The sequence below is a fragment of the Ochotona curzoniae genome, unplaced genomic scaffold, assembly GCF_017591425.1.
Source record: "Ochotona curzoniae isolate NIBS_2020 unplaced genomic scaffold, NIBS_Ocur_1.0 contig_43, whole genome shotgun sequence".
NCBI classification, from domain to species: Eukaryota; Metazoa; Chordata; class Mammalia; order Lagomorpha; family Ochotonidae; genus Ochotona; species Ochotona curzoniae.
Genome location: NW_024466218.1, coordinates 12159977 through 12186176, shown reverse-complemented (window position 1 = coordinate 12186176; position 26200 = coordinate 12159977). Strand labels below are relative to the sequence as shown.

Sequence of the window (26200 nt, the reverse complement as noted above, 5' to 3'; positions counted from 1 at the left end):
TGAGTCATTAACTACAATTTAAGTAAATGTTAATGCCATGCTAAATTAAGTGACAAGCTTATTCCCAAATTCTAAACTTCTGTAACAATTCTGTACTACACACTTGATCTTCAACTACAGAATGTCTTCCCAGCAATTCTCCTAAACATCCAAAGCACCACAATGGTTTGTGCATGGCAGATTTCAATTCATAAGTGAATTGAAGTGAAATTCCTTGGGTCATTAAGTGTCAAGTTCAGTAAGAGTACATAAATGCTCAAATTACATATAAAGAGTAAGATTGTGTAGAATATGCTGAGGTATAAGATCAGGTACTCTACATTACTATGGGCAGAATTTAGGGCTCATAAAATATTTTCTGAAATGAGGAATACAAAACTGTTACACATTGCAAATCAAACAATAAAGGTGCTGCTGCTTGCAATGCTGACATTACATACGGATTAAATTTTACAGTCTGCCCGATCAACTTCCAAACCAACTGCCTGCTAATAGTATGGGAAAAGCAGCAGAAGATAGTCCAAGTCTTTGGGATTCTGCCCCCCATGTAGACGATTAGGAGGAAGCTACTGGCTCCGGCCTCCAGGCTGACGCTGTGTTGGCCAAGTGCGGTCACATGGGGAGTGAGCCAGCAGATAGAGATATTCTTCCCTCTCTTGCCATACCTCCACCCAAAATTTCAAAAACAAATCACCTCCTACCTCACAAGATTCTGTTAAGATACTGAAAAAAATGAACTACATACCAGGAGGAAAGACATACAATTCACATATTTGTCAGAGGACTCCTATTTAGAATATATGCAAAACTCTTGAAGCTCAGGAGTGAAAAAATGCTGACAATCCAGTTAGACTTTAGACAAAAGACACTAAGGAGACAATTTGGCCAAAGAAGAAAATAAGCATTGTCCAATATCAATAATCATCAGAGTAAAGCATACTAAGGGTACAACAAAACATTAAAAATTATTAAGAGATGTAACACAGGGCCCGGCGCGGTGGCGCAAGTGGTTAAAGGTCCTCCCCTTGCACGCCCGGGATCCCATATGGGCACCGGTTCTAATCCCGGCAGCCCCGCTTCCCTTCCAGCTCCCTGCCTGTGGCCCGGGAAAGCAGTCAAGGACGGCCCAAAGCTTTGGGACCCTGCACCCGCGTGGGAGACCCGGAAGAGGCTCCTGGCTTCGGATAGGCATAGTATCGGCCGTTGCGCTCACTTGGGGAGTGAATCATCAGACGGAAGATCTTCCTCTCTGTCTCTCCTCTCTGTATATCCGCCTTTCCAATTAAAAAAAAATAATAAAAATAAATCTTTAAAAAAAAAAAGAGAGATGTAACACAAAAATTAGTGACTATACCATGTGCTGTTAGGGATGCAGAGTATCCAGATCTTTCATACACTGCTGGTGAGAATGTCTTATAAACTAAGTATAGTATAAGTTAAATGTGATCTAACAATCACAGTCCTAAACTTCCACTAATGGAAATGAAAATCTTAGTTCACAATTTATACATACAAAATTGCTCAGAAGCTCTCTTTTTAAAGCTAGGATACAAAGAGAACAATATAGATTTTATCATCATTATGTAGCATTATTTAAATATACAATGCTGTGCAAATGAACATGATTGATTATTCTAAAATTATCCATTCTCCCCTGATAAACTATGCCTTCTTCAAAGGAAAGACCATGTTTGAATCATTTTTTTTTAAATTATAAGCACCGATAACCATTTATCACATCTCATAAGCATCTGATAAATGTTTATTAAGTCAACTTCTCAGAAGAGTCTCTGGTATTAATTGAAGAATTTGAGACAGTGGTCACAACAATGAAGCAATAACAGCTCAACCTTTGGTAACAATCTTGTTGTAAGAGTCATCATTTCTACTTTCTTTTAAAAGCCTCCAGGGACAGTGTTACAATGTGGTGCAATAAGCTATCACCTGGGATGCTGGATCCCACATCAGAGCACTGGCTGGAGTCCTGCCTGCTTGCTTCTGATCTAGCTCCCTGCCAATGAGTCAGGGCAACACTGTGTAAGATAGGCAAAGTACCTGGATCCTTGCACCCACATGGGAGATGGTAATGAATTCTTGGATCCTGGCTTCAGACTGATGCAGCCCTGACCATTATGGCAGTGAATTAACAAAGAGATGATGATCTCTAAATCTCCTTCCTTCTACCACCTCATTACTCTTTCAAATAAATAAAAAAAATATTTAAAAAAAGCTTCAAGGTTTCAACAAATAGGATTGTCTAACGATGAAGGAAGTGATTTTTTGATTCCAAAAAAGAAGGTGTACACTGAGGGAACAATGTCAAGTTGGAAATATAAAAATATTGTAATTCTAAAAATATTGGGCAGAAACTGTAAGTCAAAGACAATTACTTCCAAGAAAGTGTAGAAAATAAATGAACACCATTATTATCTATATGTGGGATGCATGTCTCTAATAGGAATGTGTACAAATGTGGAACAGCAAGTTTGCTAAGGAAAAATGATACAGTATATGAGCACTTTCCTATGGCAACTTGTACTTATCATTTTGTAAACGATATAAACACCATATTTGACTGGATTGTAAATATAGTTGTGTTTGCTTTATTAATTTTTCTTGAATAAGATAGCAACTTTTATGACTCTGCATGCAAAACTATATAATATCAAAGTAGTAATTTTCCTTTTCATTGTCCTTGGGGGAAAATTGTTAAGAGAAGAATGATCTCAATGTGGATACGTTTATAAGACTTGGTTATTAGACAGGTTATGCTTCATGATCAGAAAAGATTGAATTTAGAAGGCTCCCATCACTTGTTACGTTTTATAAAGGTGGCTAGACATAAATGTGGAATGATGAAACCTTTTCACATTCTGATTCCACAACCCCAAATCTCAAGCTCTCACTTAATACCTAAGTATTCTCTACAATGACATCAAACAGAAAAAAGCATGTATTATCATTTTTAAATGCTTTCTTTGGAATCTAAAAAAATTACACTAGACATCTGGAAGCAGACATTTTAAGCTCACATTCTGGAAGACATGACAATCTTTCAAGTCTTCCGTACAAGAGAGGGAAGTTACTTAATAGGAGTATGGATTGGTATGCATGGTATGCACCTTCAGCAAGCCAAGATTACGGGAAACCTCTGTTCTTCCGTACCTCTCTAGTAACACACAAGCCAGTTTTACAGTGTGTTCTCTCCTCCAAGCCACAAACAGGGCTGAAAGAACAGGGACACTCACCAGTTGTAATCGAGCCGAGACTGATGGAGCTGCTGCTGTTTGAGGAGCAGCTTTGTCTCCTGTCGAGCCAGCAGCTGCTGGAGGCGCTCCTTTTCAATCTCCAGCTCCATTTTCTGGAGCATCAGTTGGTGTCTTCTATCTTCTGAGAGTTGCTTTTTGACATCAGACTCGCTAGGCTGTAGTGCCCCTCTGCCATGCATCAGAGATGTCCAAGAAAGTCCACAATAATCACATGATTCCTGATGTGTCTTGGGATATTGAGAGAACGTATTTGTAAAATGGCTGTCATGAACATGGTTTATATTTTCAGGAAGTCTCTGATTACAACACTGACGAGATGCAGCATCTTTAAGGTGTGGACATTCCTTCAGCCTCAGTTCTTCTGGTGGAACTTTCTCTTTTGGGCCTGCATCCACTGGTTTTCTCCCTGGGGATTCATGATTACATGTTCTGGTTTCTGGTGGCATCCTGTCTGGACTGTCTTTGGGATGATGAATTGGTTTCAAAGGATTATTCCTAAACTCCAACAGGGATTCTGAGGCTGAGGATTGGTTTGTAGACCTGGGTCTTTGCTTGCTTTGACAGCAGGTCTGTGGTTTAGCTACACTCAGGTAGGAACCATCCAGTTCTAAAGATGAAGCTCGCAGTGTGCTTTTCTTATTGGATCTCTGAAAAGAATCACAGGGCCACTTGTTAAGTTAGAATGTAATGAAACAGGGATTCCTTTTGGCTTTTTAGAACTCAGAATATATGGGTACCAAAAAAAAAAGCTGTTGTGTAATTCTTGAATACTCAACAGTAACATTCCGGCAGACAGACATGTGCCATAAAGCTACATTCATTTTCAGTGATCTACATTTCAATAAATCTATAAAATTGATGAGACAAAGTTTTGCTACATGCTGCTTCAGCAAGATTTTTGTTGATTTTCAGATTGCAAACAATGAGGGTTCCATAAAAGCAGGATGAGTAAAGGTTAATGTCTTAAAATATTTACTTTTAGATAGTTAAAAATTCACTCAGCAACCTTAAATACTATGATTATCCATTATTAAAGATGAAATTTGATATGTTTTACTGTATACTGTATTAGCAGGTTACTGCTACAAATTTTTAAAAATGATTTATTTTATTGCAAAATCAGATATACAGAGAGGAGGAGAGACAGGGAGGAAAATCTTCCATCTGCTGATTCACTCCCCAAGTGACCACAATGGCTGTAGCTGTGCTGATCCGAAGCCAGGAGCCTGGAGCCTCTTCAGGGTCTCCCACATGGGTGCAGGGTCTCAAGGTTTTAGGTTGTCCTCAACTGCTTTCCCAGGCCACAAGCAGAGAGCTGGATGGGAAGCAGGGCCACCAGGATTAGAACCAGCACCCATATGGGATCCTGGAGCATTCAAGGCAAGGACTTTAGCCACTATGCCACTACGCCAGGCCTACTGCTGTAAATTTAATGAGTTTTAAAAAATGATATTTTGAGAACACAGATGAAAACCAACTATTTCCAACCAAACATAATGTTAATGACAAGTAGCTTTTTAAATAAAAAACACACTTAGTTTCTGTGCCTTTTCTTTTTTTTTTCACTTATTCAAGTGATTACAGGCTGAAAGAATGTGGGCAGAAACAAGGCAGCTGTAAATTATCTCAGGCAATAGCAAGTGAGCTTTTCCAACATTTTAGCTTAAGACTTTTCTATCAACAAGAGCAAACACATAGTCTATAATCAATGTTTTTCAGACTTTCAGTGTCTCTCTGAGTCATCCGGAGGGCTTGTTGAACAAGAAGCTCTGCTATCACCCCAGAGCGTCCACCACTGTCTGGAGCAGAGCAGGGAATTTGCATTCCTAACAAGTTCCCAGGTGATGCTGACATTGCTGGTCTGAGACTACACTTTGAAAACCACTGGTCTATACCATGGAACATCTCCATCTGTCTCACTATCAACCTTGGCCTTGAAAAGCTGAATTTAATACTTAGCTCCGAGTTTCTTTGATGCGGTACAATCTTCCTTAAGTTTCAGAAACTGGGGTTATTCAAATTCCAGGTTGTTGTTCAACTGTAAATATTCTTGTTTAATGCAAATGTTTTTTGTGTTACAGATGAGCAGCTTGCTCATGAAGGTGAACCGTTGACTAATAAAATTACGAAAGAAATTAATATGGAAGAAAGAATCATAATCCACTAGGCAGATGAAGCAGGATAGCCACCTCATAGTTTTCTACTGTTGTTATACTACTATAAAGTCAGTGTCTGAAAACAGCACAAGTTTATTATTCTCTTAGAGTTATGGAATAAGGACATTAGAAAGCTCCTTCAGTCTGCTAAACTCAAACTGTTAGCAGGGTTGAGTTTTTTGGGAAATTTTAAGGTTACAGTTTTTTTCTTTTCTACATTTTCAAAGTAAATGCTAATTTATAAATACTTTAAGTGAATGTCAAGAGACCCAGAATAATGAATACTGAAATCCAAGTAGAAGGAGAAAAATTCCCTAATTTATCGTGTAGTCTCTAAATATGTTGAGCTGATGAGAAAAATCTGTCAACAGAGATACATAGCAGTATCATGTTTCCTAACTTCCAATAAAATAAGGCTTTTGCAGTGACTCTTGAAGTTTTGAGCTTCTAAAGCCATGTTCAATGAGTTAATTTAAATGAGATTGAGCCACAAGAAGGCAGAAAACATGATTCTCTTCAAAGAGGAGGTACAATCCTTTATATTGAGCAGGTGACAAGCTACAGAAAATGAAAATCATTGACAAAATTTCCAATAAACTACCTCATAAAATTAATATTATTTTACAACTAATGGGAAACACTAGTCCACATTAATCTCTTCTGCTCTGAACTTTTATAGTGCTTAGTATCAACAGAAATATTTAACATTTGTCATGTTCCTTTGCATGGTAAAATACCCTTTTTATAGAATTACTACACTTCAAAAATTACAGCTTAATTTGTAAAAGAACCAAAAACTTAGCTATTGTTATAACATTAACTATCCCAATCCATGAATTATCACATAATGACTAAAACCATGTATGCCTTATCAAATATTCTCATTTTTGCTCTTAAATTATTTCCATTTTAGACAAGTATATATTTCACATGTCTCCATATGTTTCTTATTACATAATTCACAGCTGTCAAATATTTGGAATATTCCTCAGTTTTGAGATGCAATGAAACCAACTTATTTTGATACATGTTTTGTTCACAGAGAACATCACTTTGTCAATTAGCCACTGGGTGATTGTGCATGTGTGGTAGGCAGAATTCCATGATGGTTCCCAAGATTCCTATACTTCTACTGGATACATCCTACAATACCTTCTCCTCGAGTACAGGTAGGACCTGTGAATGTTATATCATATGGCAAGAGACTTTCTAGATCTAATGAAAATTCCTAATCATTTGACTTTAACAAAAAGGGTGGTTTATCTGGGGTGGCCTTGACCTAATCAAGTAAGCCCTTTTGTCTGCTTTACCTCCAAGCACTCTGACAAGATCACAGATTCTCTTGTTGGTCCTAAACAAAAAAAACTTCTATGGTGTGGATGGATCAGTGGAGGGAGTCATATGGCAAGGCCTTCAGGAGCTGTAGGCAGTCTCCAGTCAATAGCCAGTAAGGAAATGGGACATCCATCATGCAAACAAAGAAACTAACTTCTGATAACACCTGCTTCATTCAGGCCCATTCTTACTTCCATGAGTCCCAGAGGCAGTATCTCAATCTTCAACTCTACTAATAAAATAACTTAGTTTCTTATATTCAAACTCTAACAGGGAGTTCTCTGTTTGTTCGCTTACTTCTATTCAGTTACGCATGATTCATCCTAATCATAGATTCTGATTTCTTTTTCATTAGTCACTGTGATCCCAAAAACCCAACTTGAAGTTTCCTACTAACCCAATGCAGTTATTCCATGATTATTGAGAATGTGCTATGTATAAGCATGCACACCATACATACAGAGGTATAAACATAGCCCCTGCGTTCAAAAATTGCTGAAGCAGAGAAGTCACTGGAAAGAATAAACAGCAGCATTTTTTGAATCCTAGCTTTATATTAGACATCATTCAAGCAGTTTGTATGAATTAGCTCATTTCATCATCCAAAGTGCCTAAGAGACAGTGTAAGACATTAGTACAAGACTGATAACTTTTGTATGAAGGAAAAAAGAAGAAGAGCCTCTCTATCATCTCAAGTAATTCAACTCTATTCTGACCTGAAAATGCACTAAGCGAACAAACAGAGAACTCCCTGTTAGAGTTTGAATATAATAAACTAAGTTATTTTATTAGTAGAGTTGAAGATTGAGATACTGCCTCTGGGACTCATGGAAATAAGAATGGGCCTGAATGAAGCAGATGTGTTTTTCTTTCTAAAGCAACTACGCCCTCCATGTGATATTTACAAATATAACTTCTCTTAATGATGGCTTACACTAACAGACAGAATCTCAGACTGCTGCCTCTAGCATTTGGCTTTAATGTGAATTTTCAGATAACACTTAGAAACCAATAGCTTTTAGAAATTGAGCTATAATTTGCATTTTGTTTAACTGAGGTATGATTTTCGACAAAATGCACAGATCTTTAATGGACAGCTTGATGACTTTTTTACACTTGGATTTACCAAAACCCAGATCAATTTACAGTACATATCCATCACCCAAGAAAGTTCCGTTGCATCTGTTTTAGTTAATACCACCTTCTCAACTCCCAGAGATAGCACCATTCTGACTTCTATGATCATAGATCTGTTTTCTGTGTTGACTTTCATACAAGCAGAATCAGAGTATGATTTTCTTTTGTGTCTGACTTCTTTAGCTTAACAAAGTTTTTGAGTTTCTTCAATGGTATTCTTTTTTTTTTAATTAGTGAGTAGTTAATTATTTTATCAAGGATATTAGGCTTTCACTTTAGGACTACACTAAATAAAAGCTGCTATGAATATTATTGTAGTATATACGTTGTTCAACATATATTTATAATTTTTGACTACAGGGTAGGCATTTGTTTAATTATATTGGAAACTGTCAATGTTCAGTGGGGTCAATCTACTTTATATCTGATTAGCACAGCATGAATCTCAACTATCCCACATTTATGCTAATACCTGGCAATGTGTATTTTATTTTTAGCTAATCTTGGATGTATCTAGTAAAATCTCATTGCGATCTTTTTATTTCCTGGATATCTCATATTAAAAACTGCTCTTATTCTTTTTGGCCATTTGAATATCTTATTTTGTGAAGTGCTTAGTGAAACTAAACTTTAAGTATTTCGAGTTAATTTTTAAAGGACTGAAGATGACAAATGAAAAGGGAAGGTCAGAGATGATCTTCTAGTAAATTACTTTTCAAAAGAGAAATTGGTTCTAAATAGTCATCTTTACTGAAGCGTAACATGCTCCTAGGATACCAGAATAATAATCCCCCCTCTTTTTTTTTTGGTAATCTTTGTTTTAAAAGATTCATTTATTTTCACTGAAAAGTCAGAGTCAGAGAGAAGAATCTTCCATCCACTGGCTCACTCCCCATGCGGCCCTAACAGCTAGAGCTAAGCTGATCTGAAGCCAGGAGCCTGGAGCCTCCTCCAGTTCTGCAAAAGGGGTACAGGGTTCCCAGCCTTTGGGTCATCCTCCACTTTTCCCAGGGCACAGCCAGGAAGCTTGTGAAGTCTTCTCTTGGTTGAATCGGTCATGTGGCTCCATGCTAAGTCTTTTTCACACCCCATATTGGATGCCAGGGAAAATATGTTACCAGAAAAGTTCAGTGGATTCTTTCATCAGCTTAATATAGGTATAAAAAGCCTGGAACTGGTTGCAGACAGAGAGGTTTCTATTTGCAAAGTGACCAGGTAAGTGGGAAAAGAAGAGGAAAGAGGAAAGCACCTCTTAAAAGAGAGTCAGGAGGTGGGGTCCTCTTGAAAGGACAAAGGGATAGACATCCAAAATGATAATCTTATCACTTAGGTTATTCTCAATTCAGAACTTACTATGTGCTACACAAAATATTTTACGTATTCAATGTTCAATTCTCTATAACAATTTGGTAAGACAATTATTATAACTACCATTTTACAGAGGAGAAATGAGGTTCAGTGAAACAAGAGAACTTGACAACATCAAATGCACTCTGTCTTGCTCATCATTGTAGTATTCCAGCAATCCCTACCATTACTTTTTAAACTTCCTTTATGTAAAACATAATACACACAAATATATAGGTATACAAATATGAATAGATGAGTAAATAATCACAATGCAATGCTAATGATAAAGTGTCCAAGAAATCTAATGCTATCTGCATGTAGAAGATTTTTCATGGCCACATGAAATCACTATCTTTTACCTTTCCTTTTAAAGGTAATAACTACCCTAACTTTTGCGAGAATAATTTTTTTTGCATTACTCCTTCTATACTTAACACACACAAGAGTGCTTTTAAAGTGAATAATGTGATATATATTCTTTGCCATGTGACTTCTTTCATCCAACACTACAATTGTGAAGTTACTTCATGCTGCTGCAAATAACTGTCATGTGTTCATTTTATAACTACATAGCAGAAATGAACTAACTTTCTGCAAAGAGCCAAACAGTGAAGGCCAAAGTTCTTCCTCACAACCACTTAGCAATGCTTCAGCAGTCCAAAAGCAAAAGACAGGAAGTGAATAGGAGTAGCTTTGTCCCACCAAAACGTTACTTACAGATATTGAAATATAAATGTCATAAGTATCCCATTTCATGAAATACTCTTCTTACCCCCATCATGTATTATATAAGTTTTCTCTTCCTAAAAGCCAGGTTTGAATTCTGACGTCTTAATGTTAGTGGTTGCTGGATTAAAGGAAAACTTGATCTAAATGTAGAGTTTAGAAGGCAGGTCTGGTGGGAGGCGTTTAGGTCATTGAGGGTTTGCCGCTGGAGGTTATTTGGAGCTAAAGATCAACCTACCTATTTTTTTTCTCTTTCTCTCCTCCTGCTAGAATACCATGTAATCATACATCTACACCCCATACAAAGGCCTGCCTGCACAGTGCCAGTTTATGGGGCTACCTGATCCTGCACTACAACCTCTAAATTGTAAGCAGAAATAAATCTCTTCTTTCCCAAACCAGCTCCTCTCAGGTACTTTGGTTAAGGCAGCAAAAAGAGGTCTAATGCACCTTCAACCATTTACTGATGTAAAATTAATTCTTAGTCCATGCATTGCAAAACAGCATGTAGTCAGCTGGACTTAGCTTGTAGTCACTGAATTTGATGAATGCATTATGTTCTCCCAATCAAAGAATTCAGTGAATACGCTAACATAACTTAGAATCCAATGAGAAATCTGGACAACATGCTTAAGATGTGCTACTTCCATATTTTCTATATAATGATAATGAGTTAGATGATGTGCTTAATTAAGATGATGAGAACAATAGTGGGCAAGAGTGTGCAAAGGAATATCCTTAATTGGAAACACAAGCCGCATAAAAGTTCTTAAAAAGTTTAGGCAAGGAAATACATAGATCACAGCAATAAAATGTATCATAATCCTTGCCTATTATAAGTGACTTCTGTTAATGAAATCCTTGAATTAGCACCCTATGAGTCCAAGACACAAAAAAAGCTGAGTAGAAAGTGCACATGTTATTGGCTTGTGACACAGTTGTGGCATAATGCCTTTTTTTCCTTTCTTACATGAAAAACAAGAACTGGGAGTTACTTTGTGAAATACCATCCACAACTGAATAGTGATGCTTCATAACTTTCTGTAAGTCATGTTTATGACCCTGCCCAATCTCTGGTAGACAACTTTAAGGAGAGGGGAAGACTGAACTATTGTAGTTTTTTCTTTTTTCAGAAGGTTGCTATAAACTTTGGATGCTTAGAAAATGATTATTTCTGATGCATTTATGAGTTGTTAACCACAGGATTAGTCTACAGTACCAATAGGTCTTACTGGTATTCACCTCTCTGGAAATAAGTAATAATTCTTCCATTCTGGCAAGTACCCTATTATTAACAATATTCCTAGTCCCACTGACAGTCTTATAAAAATGAGTCTCCATTTTGAAATACTATATTTTATTTTATTGAGAGGTCAGTAGTGGAAGGCCTAGAGAAATGTTGTTAAAGGTAACTCGTGTATGTGGGGCGGGTCATTGTATTTCCCAGAGCATTTGGAGTTCATGTGGAGTAAAATACAGAATGGCTGGCTGCATTTTCAGCACTGAGCACACATGAACTAGTTGTCAAGCTGACAGAAAAATTCGCGATGCAACAGCTGCATCGAGTGCATTGCCAAAGTCTCATCCCCAAAAAATATTCATTTTCCCCAGAGCAATTAACTCTCCAATACCGGCAGATTTTGCTTTAGAAGATCATCAAGGTAGATTACCTTCCAGCATTATGAACTAAATACTTACAGGTGCTATATCATCAGTTATAACTTACAAACTTTGCATTTAGCAAGACATCAAGGCAAATGAATCATCTAATTTATGAATTATTTATAAGAAATGCACAGCATGCTCCTGGCATCGTCCATGGCCTTTTCCAGGTCATATGACACCAATTAGAACTGAATTTTAAATTATTAAATAACCTGAACTCTCTTGTCATTTAACATATAGATATCAATGCAGTAAACAAGTTAAACCTAATGGGCCCTAGAGGTTTAAGTGCCTCCACTGCTCAGCAGCAGAAGCAGTAGGCCATCAATGGAAAAGAAAATAACAGAATGCAGCAGTCAAATATATTTGCAAGACTCTACTCATTCTAATTCTCATAGGGATTGTTGCACAACTTCAGAATATTCAATCTAAAAGATACTAAAGTCAATAATTATGAGATTTAAAAGAATATAAGCACAAGAAAGGTACACAATAATGTGTAAATGTCAGAACACTATAGCAACAGATATCAAATACCATCCCAGATCCTAGGATATGTATATCAAAGGCTTGCCAACATTCTTAATAGTAACTACCAAACTCAGAAAGGGCTAAGCGTCATCTTCATTAATCATTATTACATTCCCTGGACATTAGAACTTGTGAGTTGCTACCAAAATGAATAGACAACATGGAATAACTAACAGTGTACTCCAATTGAGGTCCAAAGACATTGATTAGGGGCTAATGTGGTAGCGTGACAGGCTAATGCTCTACCCATATGGACATAAGTTTGTGTCCTGCCTGCTACACTTGTGATACAGTTCCCAGCTAATGACGTGGGAAAGCACTGGAGAACAGCTTAAGTTCCTTGGTCCTTACACCTAGTGGGAGACCTAGAAAGAAGCTCCTGGCTCCTTCCTAGTTTCAGATGGGCAGCCATCTGGGGAGTGAGGCAGTGGATGGAAACTCTTTCTCTCTGTAAAATCTGCCTTTCAAATAAAAATAAACAAATCTTTCAAAAAAAAAAAAAGATTGATGGGAATTCCAGTAGTGTTTCTTACGAGTTTTGTTTTGGGTAAGTTGCTTTATCGCTCATGTAATTTATGCTATCTTTCAAATCTAAAAAAACTCAAGATTGAGTTGTTGTAGCTCAAAAACAATGAGAGAAGAAAAATAGTTGGATGAGAAACCATACTAATAATCAGGGAACATGCCCTACAAAGTAATACACCTATAGTAAGATTCCTTATACTGCATGAATATGACTAATTTCCTGAAGTGGTGTGGAGACCTTATAGTACATGCATGATTTTGGCTGAGGGGGAAAAACTATTGGCATTTTTTTTTTTGTCCAATAAAAGAAACTTTATGAAAAAGAGAACGTAAGAAATATAAAGGAGTATAACCAATAGTCTACTTGTAGACAAAGAGAGATGGAAAACTATACTATTATTTTTTTAAGCAAAGATTATCTGGAGTGAGTCACAGCCCTGTTTTTAAAGGTCAGTCTTGTTAAGCCGGTATACTCAGGTTGTTTTGTTTGTTTGTTTGTTTGTGTTTTTTTGGTGTGTGTAATTGGTTGCAGACCAAGGATGCTCCAACAACCTGATGAGAAGTATTTCCCAAAGCACAAGAAACTCCCAAGTCAAGGAGATTTAAGATGGCCATCCTCTGAGATGGCTTTTCCTTAAGGACTCAACATTGTTTAGAGCTCTTAATTATACAGTAACAAATCTTGACTTTTAAAAATTAAGATGTTATTTATAAGCTAGTTTAATTTACTGGAAAAAACAACAGAAGAGATTTCATTAGAAATGGATGTTTTGAAAAACAATAATCTAATTTCCTAGTACTTAAAATATCCTAACTAAAAACTCTACTCTTGGGCCGGTGGCGTGGCCTAGCGACTAAAGTCCTAGCCTTGAACGTGCCGGGATCCCATATGGTCGCCGGTTCTAATCCCGGCAGATCCACTTCCCATCCAGCTCCCTGCCTGTGGCCTGGGAAAGCAGTCGAGGATGCCGCAATGCTTTGGGATCCTGCACCCGTGTGGGAGACCTGGAGGAAGTTCCTGGCTCCGGGCTTTAGATCAGCACAGCACCTGCCATTGAGCTCACTTTGGGAGTGGATCATTGGATGGAAGATCTTCCTCTCTGTCTCTCCTCCTCTCTGTATATCTGACATTGTAATAAAAATAAATAAATCTTTAAAAAAATAATTCTACTCTTGACTCAACGCTAGGTTGGTATCATTTCTTTCCAGGGTCATTCCAGAAAAACTTTGTCAGTTAACATCTAATATGTAAAGAAAAAAACAAAACATACTACCACACAAAGTTCTTTAACTATGAGAAAATGCTGAAGTATTTCCCTTCTGTTCTCCAAGTGTTGTTCTCATACTAAATTTGAGAGGTTTATTGTCATAGTATTTTGGGCAGGAATGATATTTTTTAAAAGTTAATAAAGTTGAGATAAATAGGAATGAACAAAAGTTCTTAAACCAGAAGCCAAATCTTGTACATTTACCTAAAAAAAGAAGAGAAAAAATATACAAACAAAACACAATGGACAAACACATTGAGGGTTATTATTTTTTCTCTGTATAATTCTTCCAAAGGTTCAGGCTATCAGTTTGAGCAAGACAAGGATCTGGAAGTATCTGCTACATGCTAGTTATAGACAAATTTTGGCTGAAGAGGGAAAACATGATATGTCATAAGGTCTGTCAAGAGCAATACCTGCAAAAAGCAGCGGCAGGAGCTAATCAGTGTTTTTACTTACAGTAGAAGCAGAGAACGTTTCAGAGCTGACATTTAAATTAAATTGGGAGTGCCTGGAGTTGTGGCATAGCAGCAGGTATAGCTGCCACCTGTGATGCCTATATCCCATACAGGTACCGGTTTGTGTTGCAGCTGCTCACTTTAAATTTAGTTCCCTGCTAATGTAATTTGGAAAGCAGCACAAGACAGCCCAAATGCCTGGGCCCCTGCACCCATGTATGTGATCTGGAAGAAGCTCCTAGCTCCTGACTCTAGGTTCTTGACTTTGGTCTGGCCATGCTTTGGCGACTGGAGCCATTTGGACAGTGCTTGGGCACGACACTCATGTAGAAAATCCAGCTGGATTTCCAGGCATCTGACTTTGGCCTGGTCCTGTCCCAGGCACTGAGGCCATGTGGAGATACAACCAGGAAATGGAAAATTGATCTGTCTTGGTCTCTCTTTACCTCTCTGCCTTTCAAATTAATAATTACATTCTAATAACTAAAAAACTAAAAACACACAAAAAATATTTGAAAGTACTTTGTTAAAAAGTGAAAGAAGGGCCCAGCACAGTATCCTAGTGGCTAAAGTCCTCACCTTGGATGTGCCAGGATTCCATATGGGCTTCAGTTTGTATCCCATCTGCTTCATTTCCCTTCCAGCTCCCTGCTTATGGCCTGGGAAATGTCGAGGACAGCTCAAAGCCTTGGGACCCTGTGACCACATGGAAACCTGGAAGAGACTTCAGGCTCCTGGCTTCGGATAGGTGCAGCTCTGTGAGTGAACTAGCTGACAGAAGATCTTTCTTTCTGTCTCCCTTTCGCTCTGTAGATTTGACATTCCAATAAAAAATCAATCAATCAATCAATCAAAAAAAAAGCTGAAAGAAGTAGCATACAACACACTTACGGACATCACTGCTTTGTGAACTCCAAATGAAACTGTACTATGACTTGCTAAGATTAAAAAGACAATAAACAACTGTTGACACATCAGTGAAATACTATTGAAATACTTTTCAATAATCTCACTGATATCTGGAATCTAACAAAACTGGTGTAAGAGAGGTTAAGAGTAGAATAATGGTTATCAGACAAGGGGAAAGTGTTAGCCAATGAATACTAAAGAAGAACAATAACTTTTGAAGTTCCATTGCATAGCAGGGGGACTACAGATAATGTACAATATGCTTCTAAAATCTAGAAGAATCCATTTTCAATGTTCTTATCACAAAGAAATTATAAAGGGTAAGATATGCTTACCTTATTGGACTATTACACAATGTATACATGTAGTAAACATCACATAGTATCCATCAAATGGTACAACCAATATGTGTCAACTTTATAAAACCACACAAGGTAGGCATTATGGTGTAGTGTGTCAAGATACTACCTGGGGTGTCTGTATTTCATTTCAGGTTACTAATTTGAGTAATGGCTATTCTGCTTTGAACTCAGTTTCCTTATAATACATCTGGAAAAGCAGAAATGATGGGTCAAATACCCTGGATCCCCACCCCTCATGTGTTTGATCCAACCGAGTTACAGGCTGGTCCAACCATGACTACTGCTGGCATTTGAAGAGTAATCCGTGGATGGAAAAATTCTCTCTCTCTCCTTCTTTATCCTCCTCTCTCTTACACTGCCTTTTAATAAAAAATAAAACAAATTTTAATTTAAAAATGTGTATGTAGAAATATTAAGTGAATCTGCAGCAAAGAGAGTAACTCACATCCCACTTTTCAAGACAGCAGAGCTTGATTATGCTATGTAGGAACTGGACAGTAATAGGAAAAATAAACTTATAGGCTAAGACCAGAAGCTGAAAGAATACACAAATATTGGGGCAATCTCTATGATGACATGGAGAAATACCTTCTTTTCACTTCATTTTGAGTTTCAAAATATACAATTATGAAGAGCATGTGGAGTTGTGCTGCAATGGGTAAGGTTGCCACCTGTGCTGTAGGCATCTTACATCAGCAACCCACACTGAAGTGCCAGTTTGAGTCTCATCCATTCAGCTTCCAATCTAGCTTTCTACCAACATGCCTGGGAAAGTTGCTGAAGATGACTCAAATACTCTGGTCCTTGACAATCATTTTATGAGTTCCAGGTTCCCAGTTTTGGCCTGGCCAAGTTCCAGCTGTTGGAAATATTTGTGGGGTGAATCAGTGAGTGGAAAATCCTCTTTTTCTTGAAAACAAAAACAAAAACAAAAACATGAAGGGCTTACATTGTCCAGGAATCTGGTTTGAAGCTTTAAATTTTGTGTGGGAATGATTTTGATAACATTTAGCAATGGGATAATATTCTCATGCAGGCATCAGAATATAAATAAACAATGCATCATACTAAAGTCTCTAAGTACTGAAATACCTAATGTCATAAGTACACATGGAACTCATTTCAGGTGTGTAAAGGCATTATGCAGGAATTATGCAGAAATTATGATTTCACATTGAAATATATTTTAAGGTTGATTTATTTTTAAAAGATGCATTTATTTTCCTTGAAAGTCAGAATTATGGGGTCTGGGTCAAGAAGTAGAAATATTGTGCATCTGCTGATTCACTCCCTAAATAACCACCACAGCCAGAGCTGGGCCCATCGAAAGCCAGGATCTGGAAGGTTCTTGTGGGTCTCCCACATGGTTACAGAGTTTCACTGCCTTCCCAAGCCATAAGCAAAGAGCTGGATCAGTAGATCTGGCACCCCCAGGCAGAGGATTAGCCTGGCACACCACCATGCTATCCCAACATGTAAATATTTCTTAATTACAATGGGGAAAAAAAGAAAGTTAATGATATTAATGGTCATTTTTATATTAATTACCCATATGCACATTTTAATGCAGATTTTTGTCATTTCCTTATCCCTGCTGCATTTGCTCAGTTTACTGAAATATAACTTATGGTTTATAATAAAACATTTTCATTGATTTCATTTTCTAGCATTTCATATGTAAGGAATTTCACAAAAGTTTTAATCCATGAAGAGTAGAAAGAAGCAAAAATATTCAGACCTAATCTTTCACCACAGTTTAGCTTGGGAGACAATGCCTAAATTTCCTGGAACACAGTAAGTGGTACTCTAGCACTATTCTAAAAAAGTGGATTTGTTTCAACATGACTTTTATACTAGGGCACAGTCTGAACATAATGAAATATTCATGTTTGCTTACAGGGGTTTATTCTGGTGCAAAACCTGAGGTGAAGCCAGTTAACTGCATGCTGATCTGAGCACGTATGGATTTACAAAACATAAACCTGAAACATTTAGCAATCGCCTTGGATCCTCAAATGTGATTAACTAAAAGTTCGTTTTGCTAGTCTTTCAATTTTTAAAGTTAAAAAAACATATTGTTTATTTATTTGAAAAGCAGAGTGACAGAGAGAGGGGAAAGACACACAGAGAAAACAGATTATCCGTCTGATGGTTCACTCTCCAAATGGGTACAATGCCTGAGATCCAGAAGACTGGAGCTCCATATGGATCTCCTACACAGGTGAGAGGAGCTCAAATACTTGGATCATCATGTTCACTGCTTTTCCAGGTACATTAGCAGAGAGCTGGAAGTAGAGCAGTTTAGCCTCAAACTGTTGCACTGACATGGAATCCAGGCATTGCAAGCAGTAACTTAAATTGATGTACTCTAATAACTGCCCCGTCCAGGCAATATTAGCAAATACTCAGCTTTTCTAAATTGTCTGAACACTCATGTAAGTACAGAGTGGGAACTTAAAATAATGCATCTTTCAGAAAGAATTAAGAGAATACATTATTTCTTGAGTCATAAGTACAAAGGAATCCACATTGTGGATTATAAGAAATAACTGCAGAAACTTAAAAGAAAAAGAAAGAAAGAAAGAAAGAAAGAAAGAAAGAAAGAAAGAAAGAAAGAAAGAAAGAAAGAAAGAAAGAAAGAAAGAAAAGAAAGAAAGAAAGAAAGAGCCATGATTGCTACTTATACAACTTCAAGTTCTGTGAAGTTATTAAGAACAAGGGCTAGGGCACAGAATGGTAGCCTAGCGTTTAAAGTCCTTGCCTTGTGCACCCCGGGATCCCATATGAGCACCAGTTTTAATCCAGGTAGATCCACTTCCCATCCAGCTCCCTGCTTGTGGCCTGGGAAAGCAGCTGAGGACACTCCAAAGCCTTGGAACTCTGCACTCAAGTGGGAGACCCAGAGGAAGCTCTTGGTTCCTGGCTTTGGCTTTGCTCAGCTCCAGGCATTGCAGCCACTTGTTGAGTGAATCAGTAGGTGGAAATCTTCTCTGTCTCTCCTCCTCTCTGTATATCTGATTTTCCAAACAAACAAACAAACAACAAACAGATCTTAAAAAAAAAAAGAACAAGGCCTAAAAAATATAAAAGAAATGGAAGGAGTGGTGAGTCTTCAGAATGAGGATCAAGGAACAGAACAGCAGGTACAATGGTAATGGTAGCACTGCTTACTTATAATGACTGTGAATGCAGATTACCATCCTCTATTGGTGGTTGCTTTCTATGCTACTAGTGGGTGAATCAATGGTTTCAAACTGCCTTTCAGATGTTTGGTAAAGCTAGGAATGTAAGTGAACAGTTGCAAATCAGTTTGTAACACTGATACAGAATTCAGGAAAGGTTCACGCTGGATTAAATGTTCAACTGTGATGAAATAAACTAACTATACCTACAGAAACTTGAAGAAAGGCATGCCATATAACGTTAAGACCAGAATATGACTTATGTGAGATGCTTAGTGCCAATTTCTCATCCAGGTCACTATTTCATATCTGGTAATACCATCTTCCTCCTTGGTGATAATTGAGCAACATTGCACAATAACTCCAGACCCACAAACTTCAAGATGCAACTTTAGGTCTATTTCAAGGTGAAGTTACATTACGTATTGTATCTACAGCTATTTTTTTTAAACTTTTAAAATGTATAAAACTTATGGCTATCCTTATTTAGTTCTTATTGTTTTCACATTATTGCCTTAAAATTTTGAGTTTTGTCTTTCTAATCCCATTTCTTCCACAAACTTTTTATTGCATGGTTTTGTACAGTATGGTAAGATAAGAAAAATTCTACAAAATGAATCCAGGCAAGTCATTTAACAAACAACTAATCAATCAAAAATACAGCAATAACTTTGAAGATAATGAGTCAAAGTTGCTATAAGACATTAAATTTTCAATTAAAAAACTAAGTTCAAAGAAACAGAGAAACATGACCCACAATAGAAAAAAGTTATCTTACAGTGTACTCAAATAGTGAACTAATGAAGATTTCAAAGCGGCTATTACAAATGCTGAAAGACTAAAGAAAATCAGTTTGAAGAATTAACAGGAATAATAACCATGACAAAAATCCAGAATATTAATGAAGAGATTAAGGACAACCATGGAGAAAAAAGTATCAAAAGGGGGCTAACACCCTGGTGAGTTAAGCCTCTGCCTGTATTGCAGGCATCCCATATGGCTGCAGGTTCGAGTCCCAGCTGCTCCATCTCTGATCCAGTTAATACGCGCAGGAAAGCTGTGGAGGATGGCCTAGGTTCTTGGGGCTCCACATCCACCTGGGAGACCCAGAAGTTCCTAGTTCCCAGCTTAGAACCAGCCCAACTGTGGCTGTTGCAGCCATTTGGAGAGTGACCCAGCAGATGGAATATCTCTCTCTGCCTCTCCTCCTTTCTCTGTAACCCTGTCTTTCCAATAAAAATAAATAAATCTTTAAAAAGGTTACATGAATGACAATAATAGTAGAAGTGAAGAGGAAAAAATATACATCAGAGTAAGCTTACACAAAAGTATTTGAAAATGTTCATGGAAAATAGATTAAAAGATTTGATGTAAACATTTTTGAAACTTGTCTATATGAAGAGGTCTTTAAAAAGTTCATGCCTTGGCTATTGTTAGATGCAGATATAATATGAAAAATAAATGTTTACAGATCCACTTATATGAAGAAAAGTATATTATGCTCCCTCAAGGAATGTTTGGTAGGTTAAGACCTTGATAACATAGTAAAGGAAAGCCAAAATTTAGAGCTTTTAAATACTTCTATTTGGCCCTAAAAACACATGGAATTGTGATAAGATGTAACAAATTGGATTAGTTGTATAATATTTATTATCATTTGTCTAGCCCTTGTGTATTGTAAAAACTAAGTCTTGCATAGTATTACCTGATAGGTAACCATTCTTTTGTTAAAAAAACAAAACAAAAAATATTCATAGTCTGTACTCAAGAAGTGCCTACAACTGATTTGTGTTTGATTTTCAAGCCCCTCTAATAAATTATATCTGTTTTCTAAAAAAAAAAAAGTTCATGAAAAATCTGTATCATGAAAAAAGCTATGCATAAAATTCAACAAATCTTGCACCAAAATTATATACATGCATGCATGTACACACACACACACACACACACCTGAATTTGAGAGAGAATGTTTGTATCTGTTAGATCACTACCCAAATGTCCAAGGAGGCTGGGGGAGGACAGGTATGAGGCAGGAGCCTGGACCACAGTCTGCATCGCCACATGGATAGCAGCAATCCTCCGTTTGCGCTATTACCAGGGCTACCCAGGATCTACATTCACAGGAAGCTGGAATCTGAACCCACAGACAGAAAATGAGCTCACAAAATCTGATGTGAGATGGGGGGTATTTAGACACCTGGTGTCTAAATACCTGCTCCCAAATCACTTTTAATTAATCTTCCAATGACCTTCTTGACCTTTGTATTTTATTGGGATGTTGTCAGAATTTACCATAACGAGACTGTGACAGGTAATCTCTAGAACAATTATTTTTAAAATAGTATAAAAATAGCCAAGCAACATAAGTATTACATTAGAAAATGCATATGTAAACACAGAAACATTTGTCACTTACCTCACAAAGGTGAGGGAGGAACAGAGGAACAAAAAAGTTTTGGGTATATGAAGGTAAATAGTAAAGCAGAGGATGTCAATTTAATCACATCCCAATTAGATGAAAATAGCTTAAATTATCCATGTTTTGGGTTCTAAATTTTTGATTGCTTATACATGTATAGGAAATGAGTAAATCCTGCAATAAATAAAATCATTGAAGTAGGGACTGGCACTGCAGCACTGTAGCACAGTACACTAGGCTACTGCCTGCAAGCATCCCATAAGGACGCCACTTCAAGTCCTAGTTAACTCACTTCCAGTCCAGCTCCCTGCCAGTACATCTAGTTGGCTGTGGCCTGGCTCAGCATGCATTAAGTAATATGGTAGTCTCCCCTTATCTACCCTTAAATCATATAACCCCATAATTGAGTGATTATCAAGCACTGTGGCAGTGCATTTTGCAGTGTGAGGTATATACTGCAAAACCAGCACAACTTTTTCTTTCATTTTCATAACTTCATGGATAGATTTGTTCTTATCACAGATCTTGTCACTATCATTTTTAATTTTTTTTTCTTTATTAAGTTGAGAACTTTTACTTTTCCACCTTAAGGTAACACTTGAAGGCTCATCTTTGTCATAGTCAAATAGCCAATACATCACTACTCTTGTGCTTTGGGATTATCATTGGGTAAAATAAAGGCTACTTGAATACAATCATTGGCATCTTTCCCAGCCGATCTGAACAATGGGATGGCTACTAAGGTGGGTAGTGTATACAAGGTGATAAAACTGATACAGTCTCGATTAGAGATTTAATAAGATATCCTCACACATTACCTGACCAACTGATATTCATACAAGTGCCAATGCAATTAAGCAATTACAACATACTGTGCTGGGATAATTAAATCTACACAAACATGCACATACACAAAGTACCTTATACATAAATTTTGACTTAAAATGTAACAGCATCCTAGCAAGAATGAAAACTATTAAAGTTTTATTAAACTACTCAAAAAAGAGAAAACTTTTGTGATCTTCTGAATAGATAAATATTTTCTGGATATAATACCAAAAGTATAATTTATATAGGAAACTACTGATAAGCTGTCATTCATTTAAATCAGAATATTTCATACCTTAAAAGGCATTGCTAAGAAAAGAAAAATATAAGCTACAGACTTTTAGAAAACATTTGGAAATTATTTTCCTGATAAAGAACTTATATTCAGAACATTTAAGAAGTCTCATCAATCAATACACTAACAACCAAATTTAAAAAGGAGCCAAAATGGCAAAAGACATGGATATTTCACCAAAGATTCACAAATGGATAATAATCACATGGAAATATACTCATCACAATTAATCAAGAAGATTAAAGAGAAAGCAATTTGTATTCACTAAAACATTAATCACAAAAATGAGAATTTGCACAAAATAGAATTCACAAAAACTACAGGTAAGAACATAATACAGTATGGCCATTTTGGAAAATAGTCTTGTAATTTCTTTAAAAGATAGATATGAATTTATGATCCTATTTGGTTATCTTACTTCTAGGTCACAGAATCATTATTTGTAGTAGTTAAACACTACAAATAACCCCAATTGTCTATTAAATGGTGAATGATCAAATGAACATATCTACAAAATGGAATACTATTCAGCAATAAGAAGGAATACTGAGACATGAGAGCATGAGGCTAAGAGAAAGCAGCCAAATACAAACAGCTATCTTTGTGTGATTCCACTTGCACAAAACATCTGGAAAAAGGAAGGCCCACACAGAAGACAGATTATTGTCGCCCATACCCGAGGGCAGAATCATGAAAGACCACAAATGGGCATGAGAGATCCTTCCAGGGTGATCAAAACATCAGCAAACTGAATTGTGGTGATGATTGCACAATTCTATAAACTTAACAAAGCAATCAAGTGCATGCTAAAAGGCCACTACATGTTAATATTAATTTATTCACTAACCCTTACTGAATACAAAAATACATGCATAAAGTGTTATTCTAGAAACTAAGGGATTATTAGTGAATATAAACAGCTTGCTAATGAAAATGCACATTCTACTGGAAAGAGATGAACGAGTAAATTAGGGATTACTGATCAATGGTACAAAGACAATGAAAATTGAACTATTTGATTAATAGTAATCGAGGTTAATAATGGACTCTTAAAATCCCTGACACTTGGCTGGAGATTATCTGAAGTTTTTACAAGATACTATCTGAAAAACAAAAACAAAAACAAGATACTAACTGATGATAGCATTGTCACCTATGTGTGAGACATACCCTATAACTTTATATTGCTTCAGATTTATTGACAAGTTATCTGCTTTGGAGAGAATTTACTACAAAGTTGTACATATTCACATCAATATAGAGTGAACAACACAGTTTGTGGAAAACAGAAAGAAAGAACTGAACTTAATTGTAAGGACAATAGAAGATACAAGCTCTTCAAATAGTACACCAGATGTTGCTTCCTTTACTGCTAAGAAAGAGTGATAATAAAAATTCAAATGAAAGGTTATTGTAAAACTATTTGGAATATATGGCTTCTTGGGGCATGAAAATCACTGTGAGATAGTTTGTGCGGTATAATTTTGGTAATATTATTTAAATTGTTTTATTATTTGCAATAGTCTAAAGGGTACAAAAAATTAACTCTACGACTAGACTAAATACTAACCAGAACATGGGAGAAGTATTTCTCATATAACAGAATAAAACACTACTACAAGTGTGTGTGTATGTGTGTGTGGTAGGTACAGAAACATAAACCTGGCACTTTTTGTGTGCAAAGGACTGGACTTGGGCATTTAAACTAGCAGAATATCTCAGGCATTGACACCGAATAAAAAGAGCAGGTGGGTTTGAACAAGTACCAGGCCTGATGGCAATAGTTTTCAGGTTTCTAGATGTCTTTGTAAGAGCGAATCAACTCAAATGGTATAGAATATCTATACATGCCAAAATGCTATCATCTTTTCAACTTAAAGCATGGATTGTATGTTAGAAGTTTCCACCAATCAGTCTCAGATAACATGGGCAAAACTTCACCAGGGATCAACAGAACTCTGGGTCTACCTGAGCTATTACCTATGACCTATACAGCCAGAGATTAATGACATCAAGATCAGCCTGCTCTTTAAAAGTTGTGAACACATACTTTCTCTTACAGAAATCATGGTAGGACAACCTCCTCCTCCATGAGTAGTACCTAACCTGGATGTCATGATATTATCTTTTATGGCTGTACAAACCACTTAAGCCCCTTGTAGTTTCTTTCATGGAGCACATTTCTGAAGAAACTGGTACCAAGTACACCTGCTATCAAATACTTACATAACAGGGTAACTTTTGAGGGAAGAGTATTACTGGAGAAAAAATAGTGTTAACTCAAATCCACAAGCCTGCAAACAGTAGTCTTCTCTGAAGGCACATTTTGAGGGAAAGGCAGGAAGAAAAGCTGATATGGCATGGAAAAGTAGAGGATAACAGATTTGAGAGAAGTAGAGAAAAGAAAGGAGGAGAAAGGGGAAAAGGCCTGGTCTTCATGCACACCAGCAGGTGCTGTGGCCCACACCAGACCTGCCCCAGCCCTGACTTTTGTGGATACCAGCTTATGCTGCACTCTAGCCTGCTCCATTCTGCATCCCACCTAGATTTTCCGCACACCCATAGGTGCTGTGGCTTAGCTCAGCCCAATCCTTGTCTACACTTGGCCTGCATGTATGCTGGTGGATGCTGTTGCCCAGTGCAGCCTGACCTGTTTCCTAGCTCTGGATCTCTTGCTCACCAGTGAGAGCTGCAGCCTAGCAGGAAAGTGCCCACAGTTCCCCTTCCAGGTCCAAGTCTAGCCAGGATCCTGTGATTGCCAGGGGTGTACTGTGTCCCTTGCCAGCTGATGCTGCAGCCTCGCCCAGCCAGATAGCACCAATTTTGGTTCTTGCAAGCACCATTGGGTATGGCAGCCTAGCCTATCCTGGCCCAGCCCAAGACTGAACCCACATTCAGGCTGACAAGATACTCCAGCCCTGTCTGGAATGGCCTTCCCTACTCCCAGCTTTCATGCTCACCAATGGAAGTAGTGGCCCAGCAGGCAAACCCCCAAAGTGCCCTGTACCAGATCCACTTTCAGTCCTGAGTCTTGTACACACCAGCAGGTGTTGACACAGCCTGCTCCCAGTCTTAGCATTTGCTGGCAGGTGCTGCAGCCTGATTCAGCCCTGTCTGTACCCAGTCCCAGTTATCACCAGTAGGTACAGCAGTCTATCCCAGTGCAGTCTACCTGCAGCCCTGGGCCTCAGAGAAAGACAGGTGTTGCAGCTCAAACCTGGTCTGGCCTACACCCTATGCTCTCTCTTGTGCCAGCATGTGTTATGGAATAGCCCAGCCTGACCCATCCCAGATCAAGCCCACACATATACTGATGGATGCTGCAACCTTGCCTGGCTCAGCCTACCCTCAGCCCTGGCTTTCATACTCACCAATGTGAACTGTGACCTGGTAGGGGGGTTACCCAAGTTCCGTTACCAGGCCCAACTCCTAGCCCCAGATCTCACACATGCTGGAAGGTGCTGTGGCTCTTCTTGGCATGGTCTGCCCTCAGTCCTGATCTTTGCATGTGCTGGTTGGTACTGCAGGATAGCCCAGAGTGATCTCTTAACACTTCCAGCTCCAGCAAGTGTCAGTGAGTTCCAAAGTCTAGCCTAGCCAGGTTCGTCACCACCCTCAGCTCTTGTGCAAACCTGTGAGTGTTTCAGTCCTACAGGCAAGCTCACAAATCCCATACAACATCTGTCTCCAGAACTGATTCTCTTGTGTTCCAGTGGGTATTGTGGCCCAGCCTGAAGTGGTCCTCTCCTTGCTCCTACACTCATGTGTAGGTACCATGGCCTAAC

At 37.7% G+C, this 26200-nt stretch overlaps 1 protein-coding gene across 3 annotated transcripts in view; it reads right to left on the bottom strand.

Annotated features, from left to right (window-relative positions):
* KIAA1328 (KIAA1328 ortholog) overlaps positions 1 to 26200 on the bottom strand; it is a 205115-nt gene that overhangs the window by 64853 nt on the left and 114062 nt on the right. For all 3 annotated transcript variants that reach the window (XM_040984919.1, XM_040984920.1, XM_040984921.1), the window contains exon 7: positions 3249 to 3904. In XM_040984919.1, coding sequence (XP_040840853.1) covers positions 3249 to 3904 — 656 coding nt within the window. The remainder of the gene's footprint in view (positions 1 to 3248; positions 3905 to 26200) is intronic.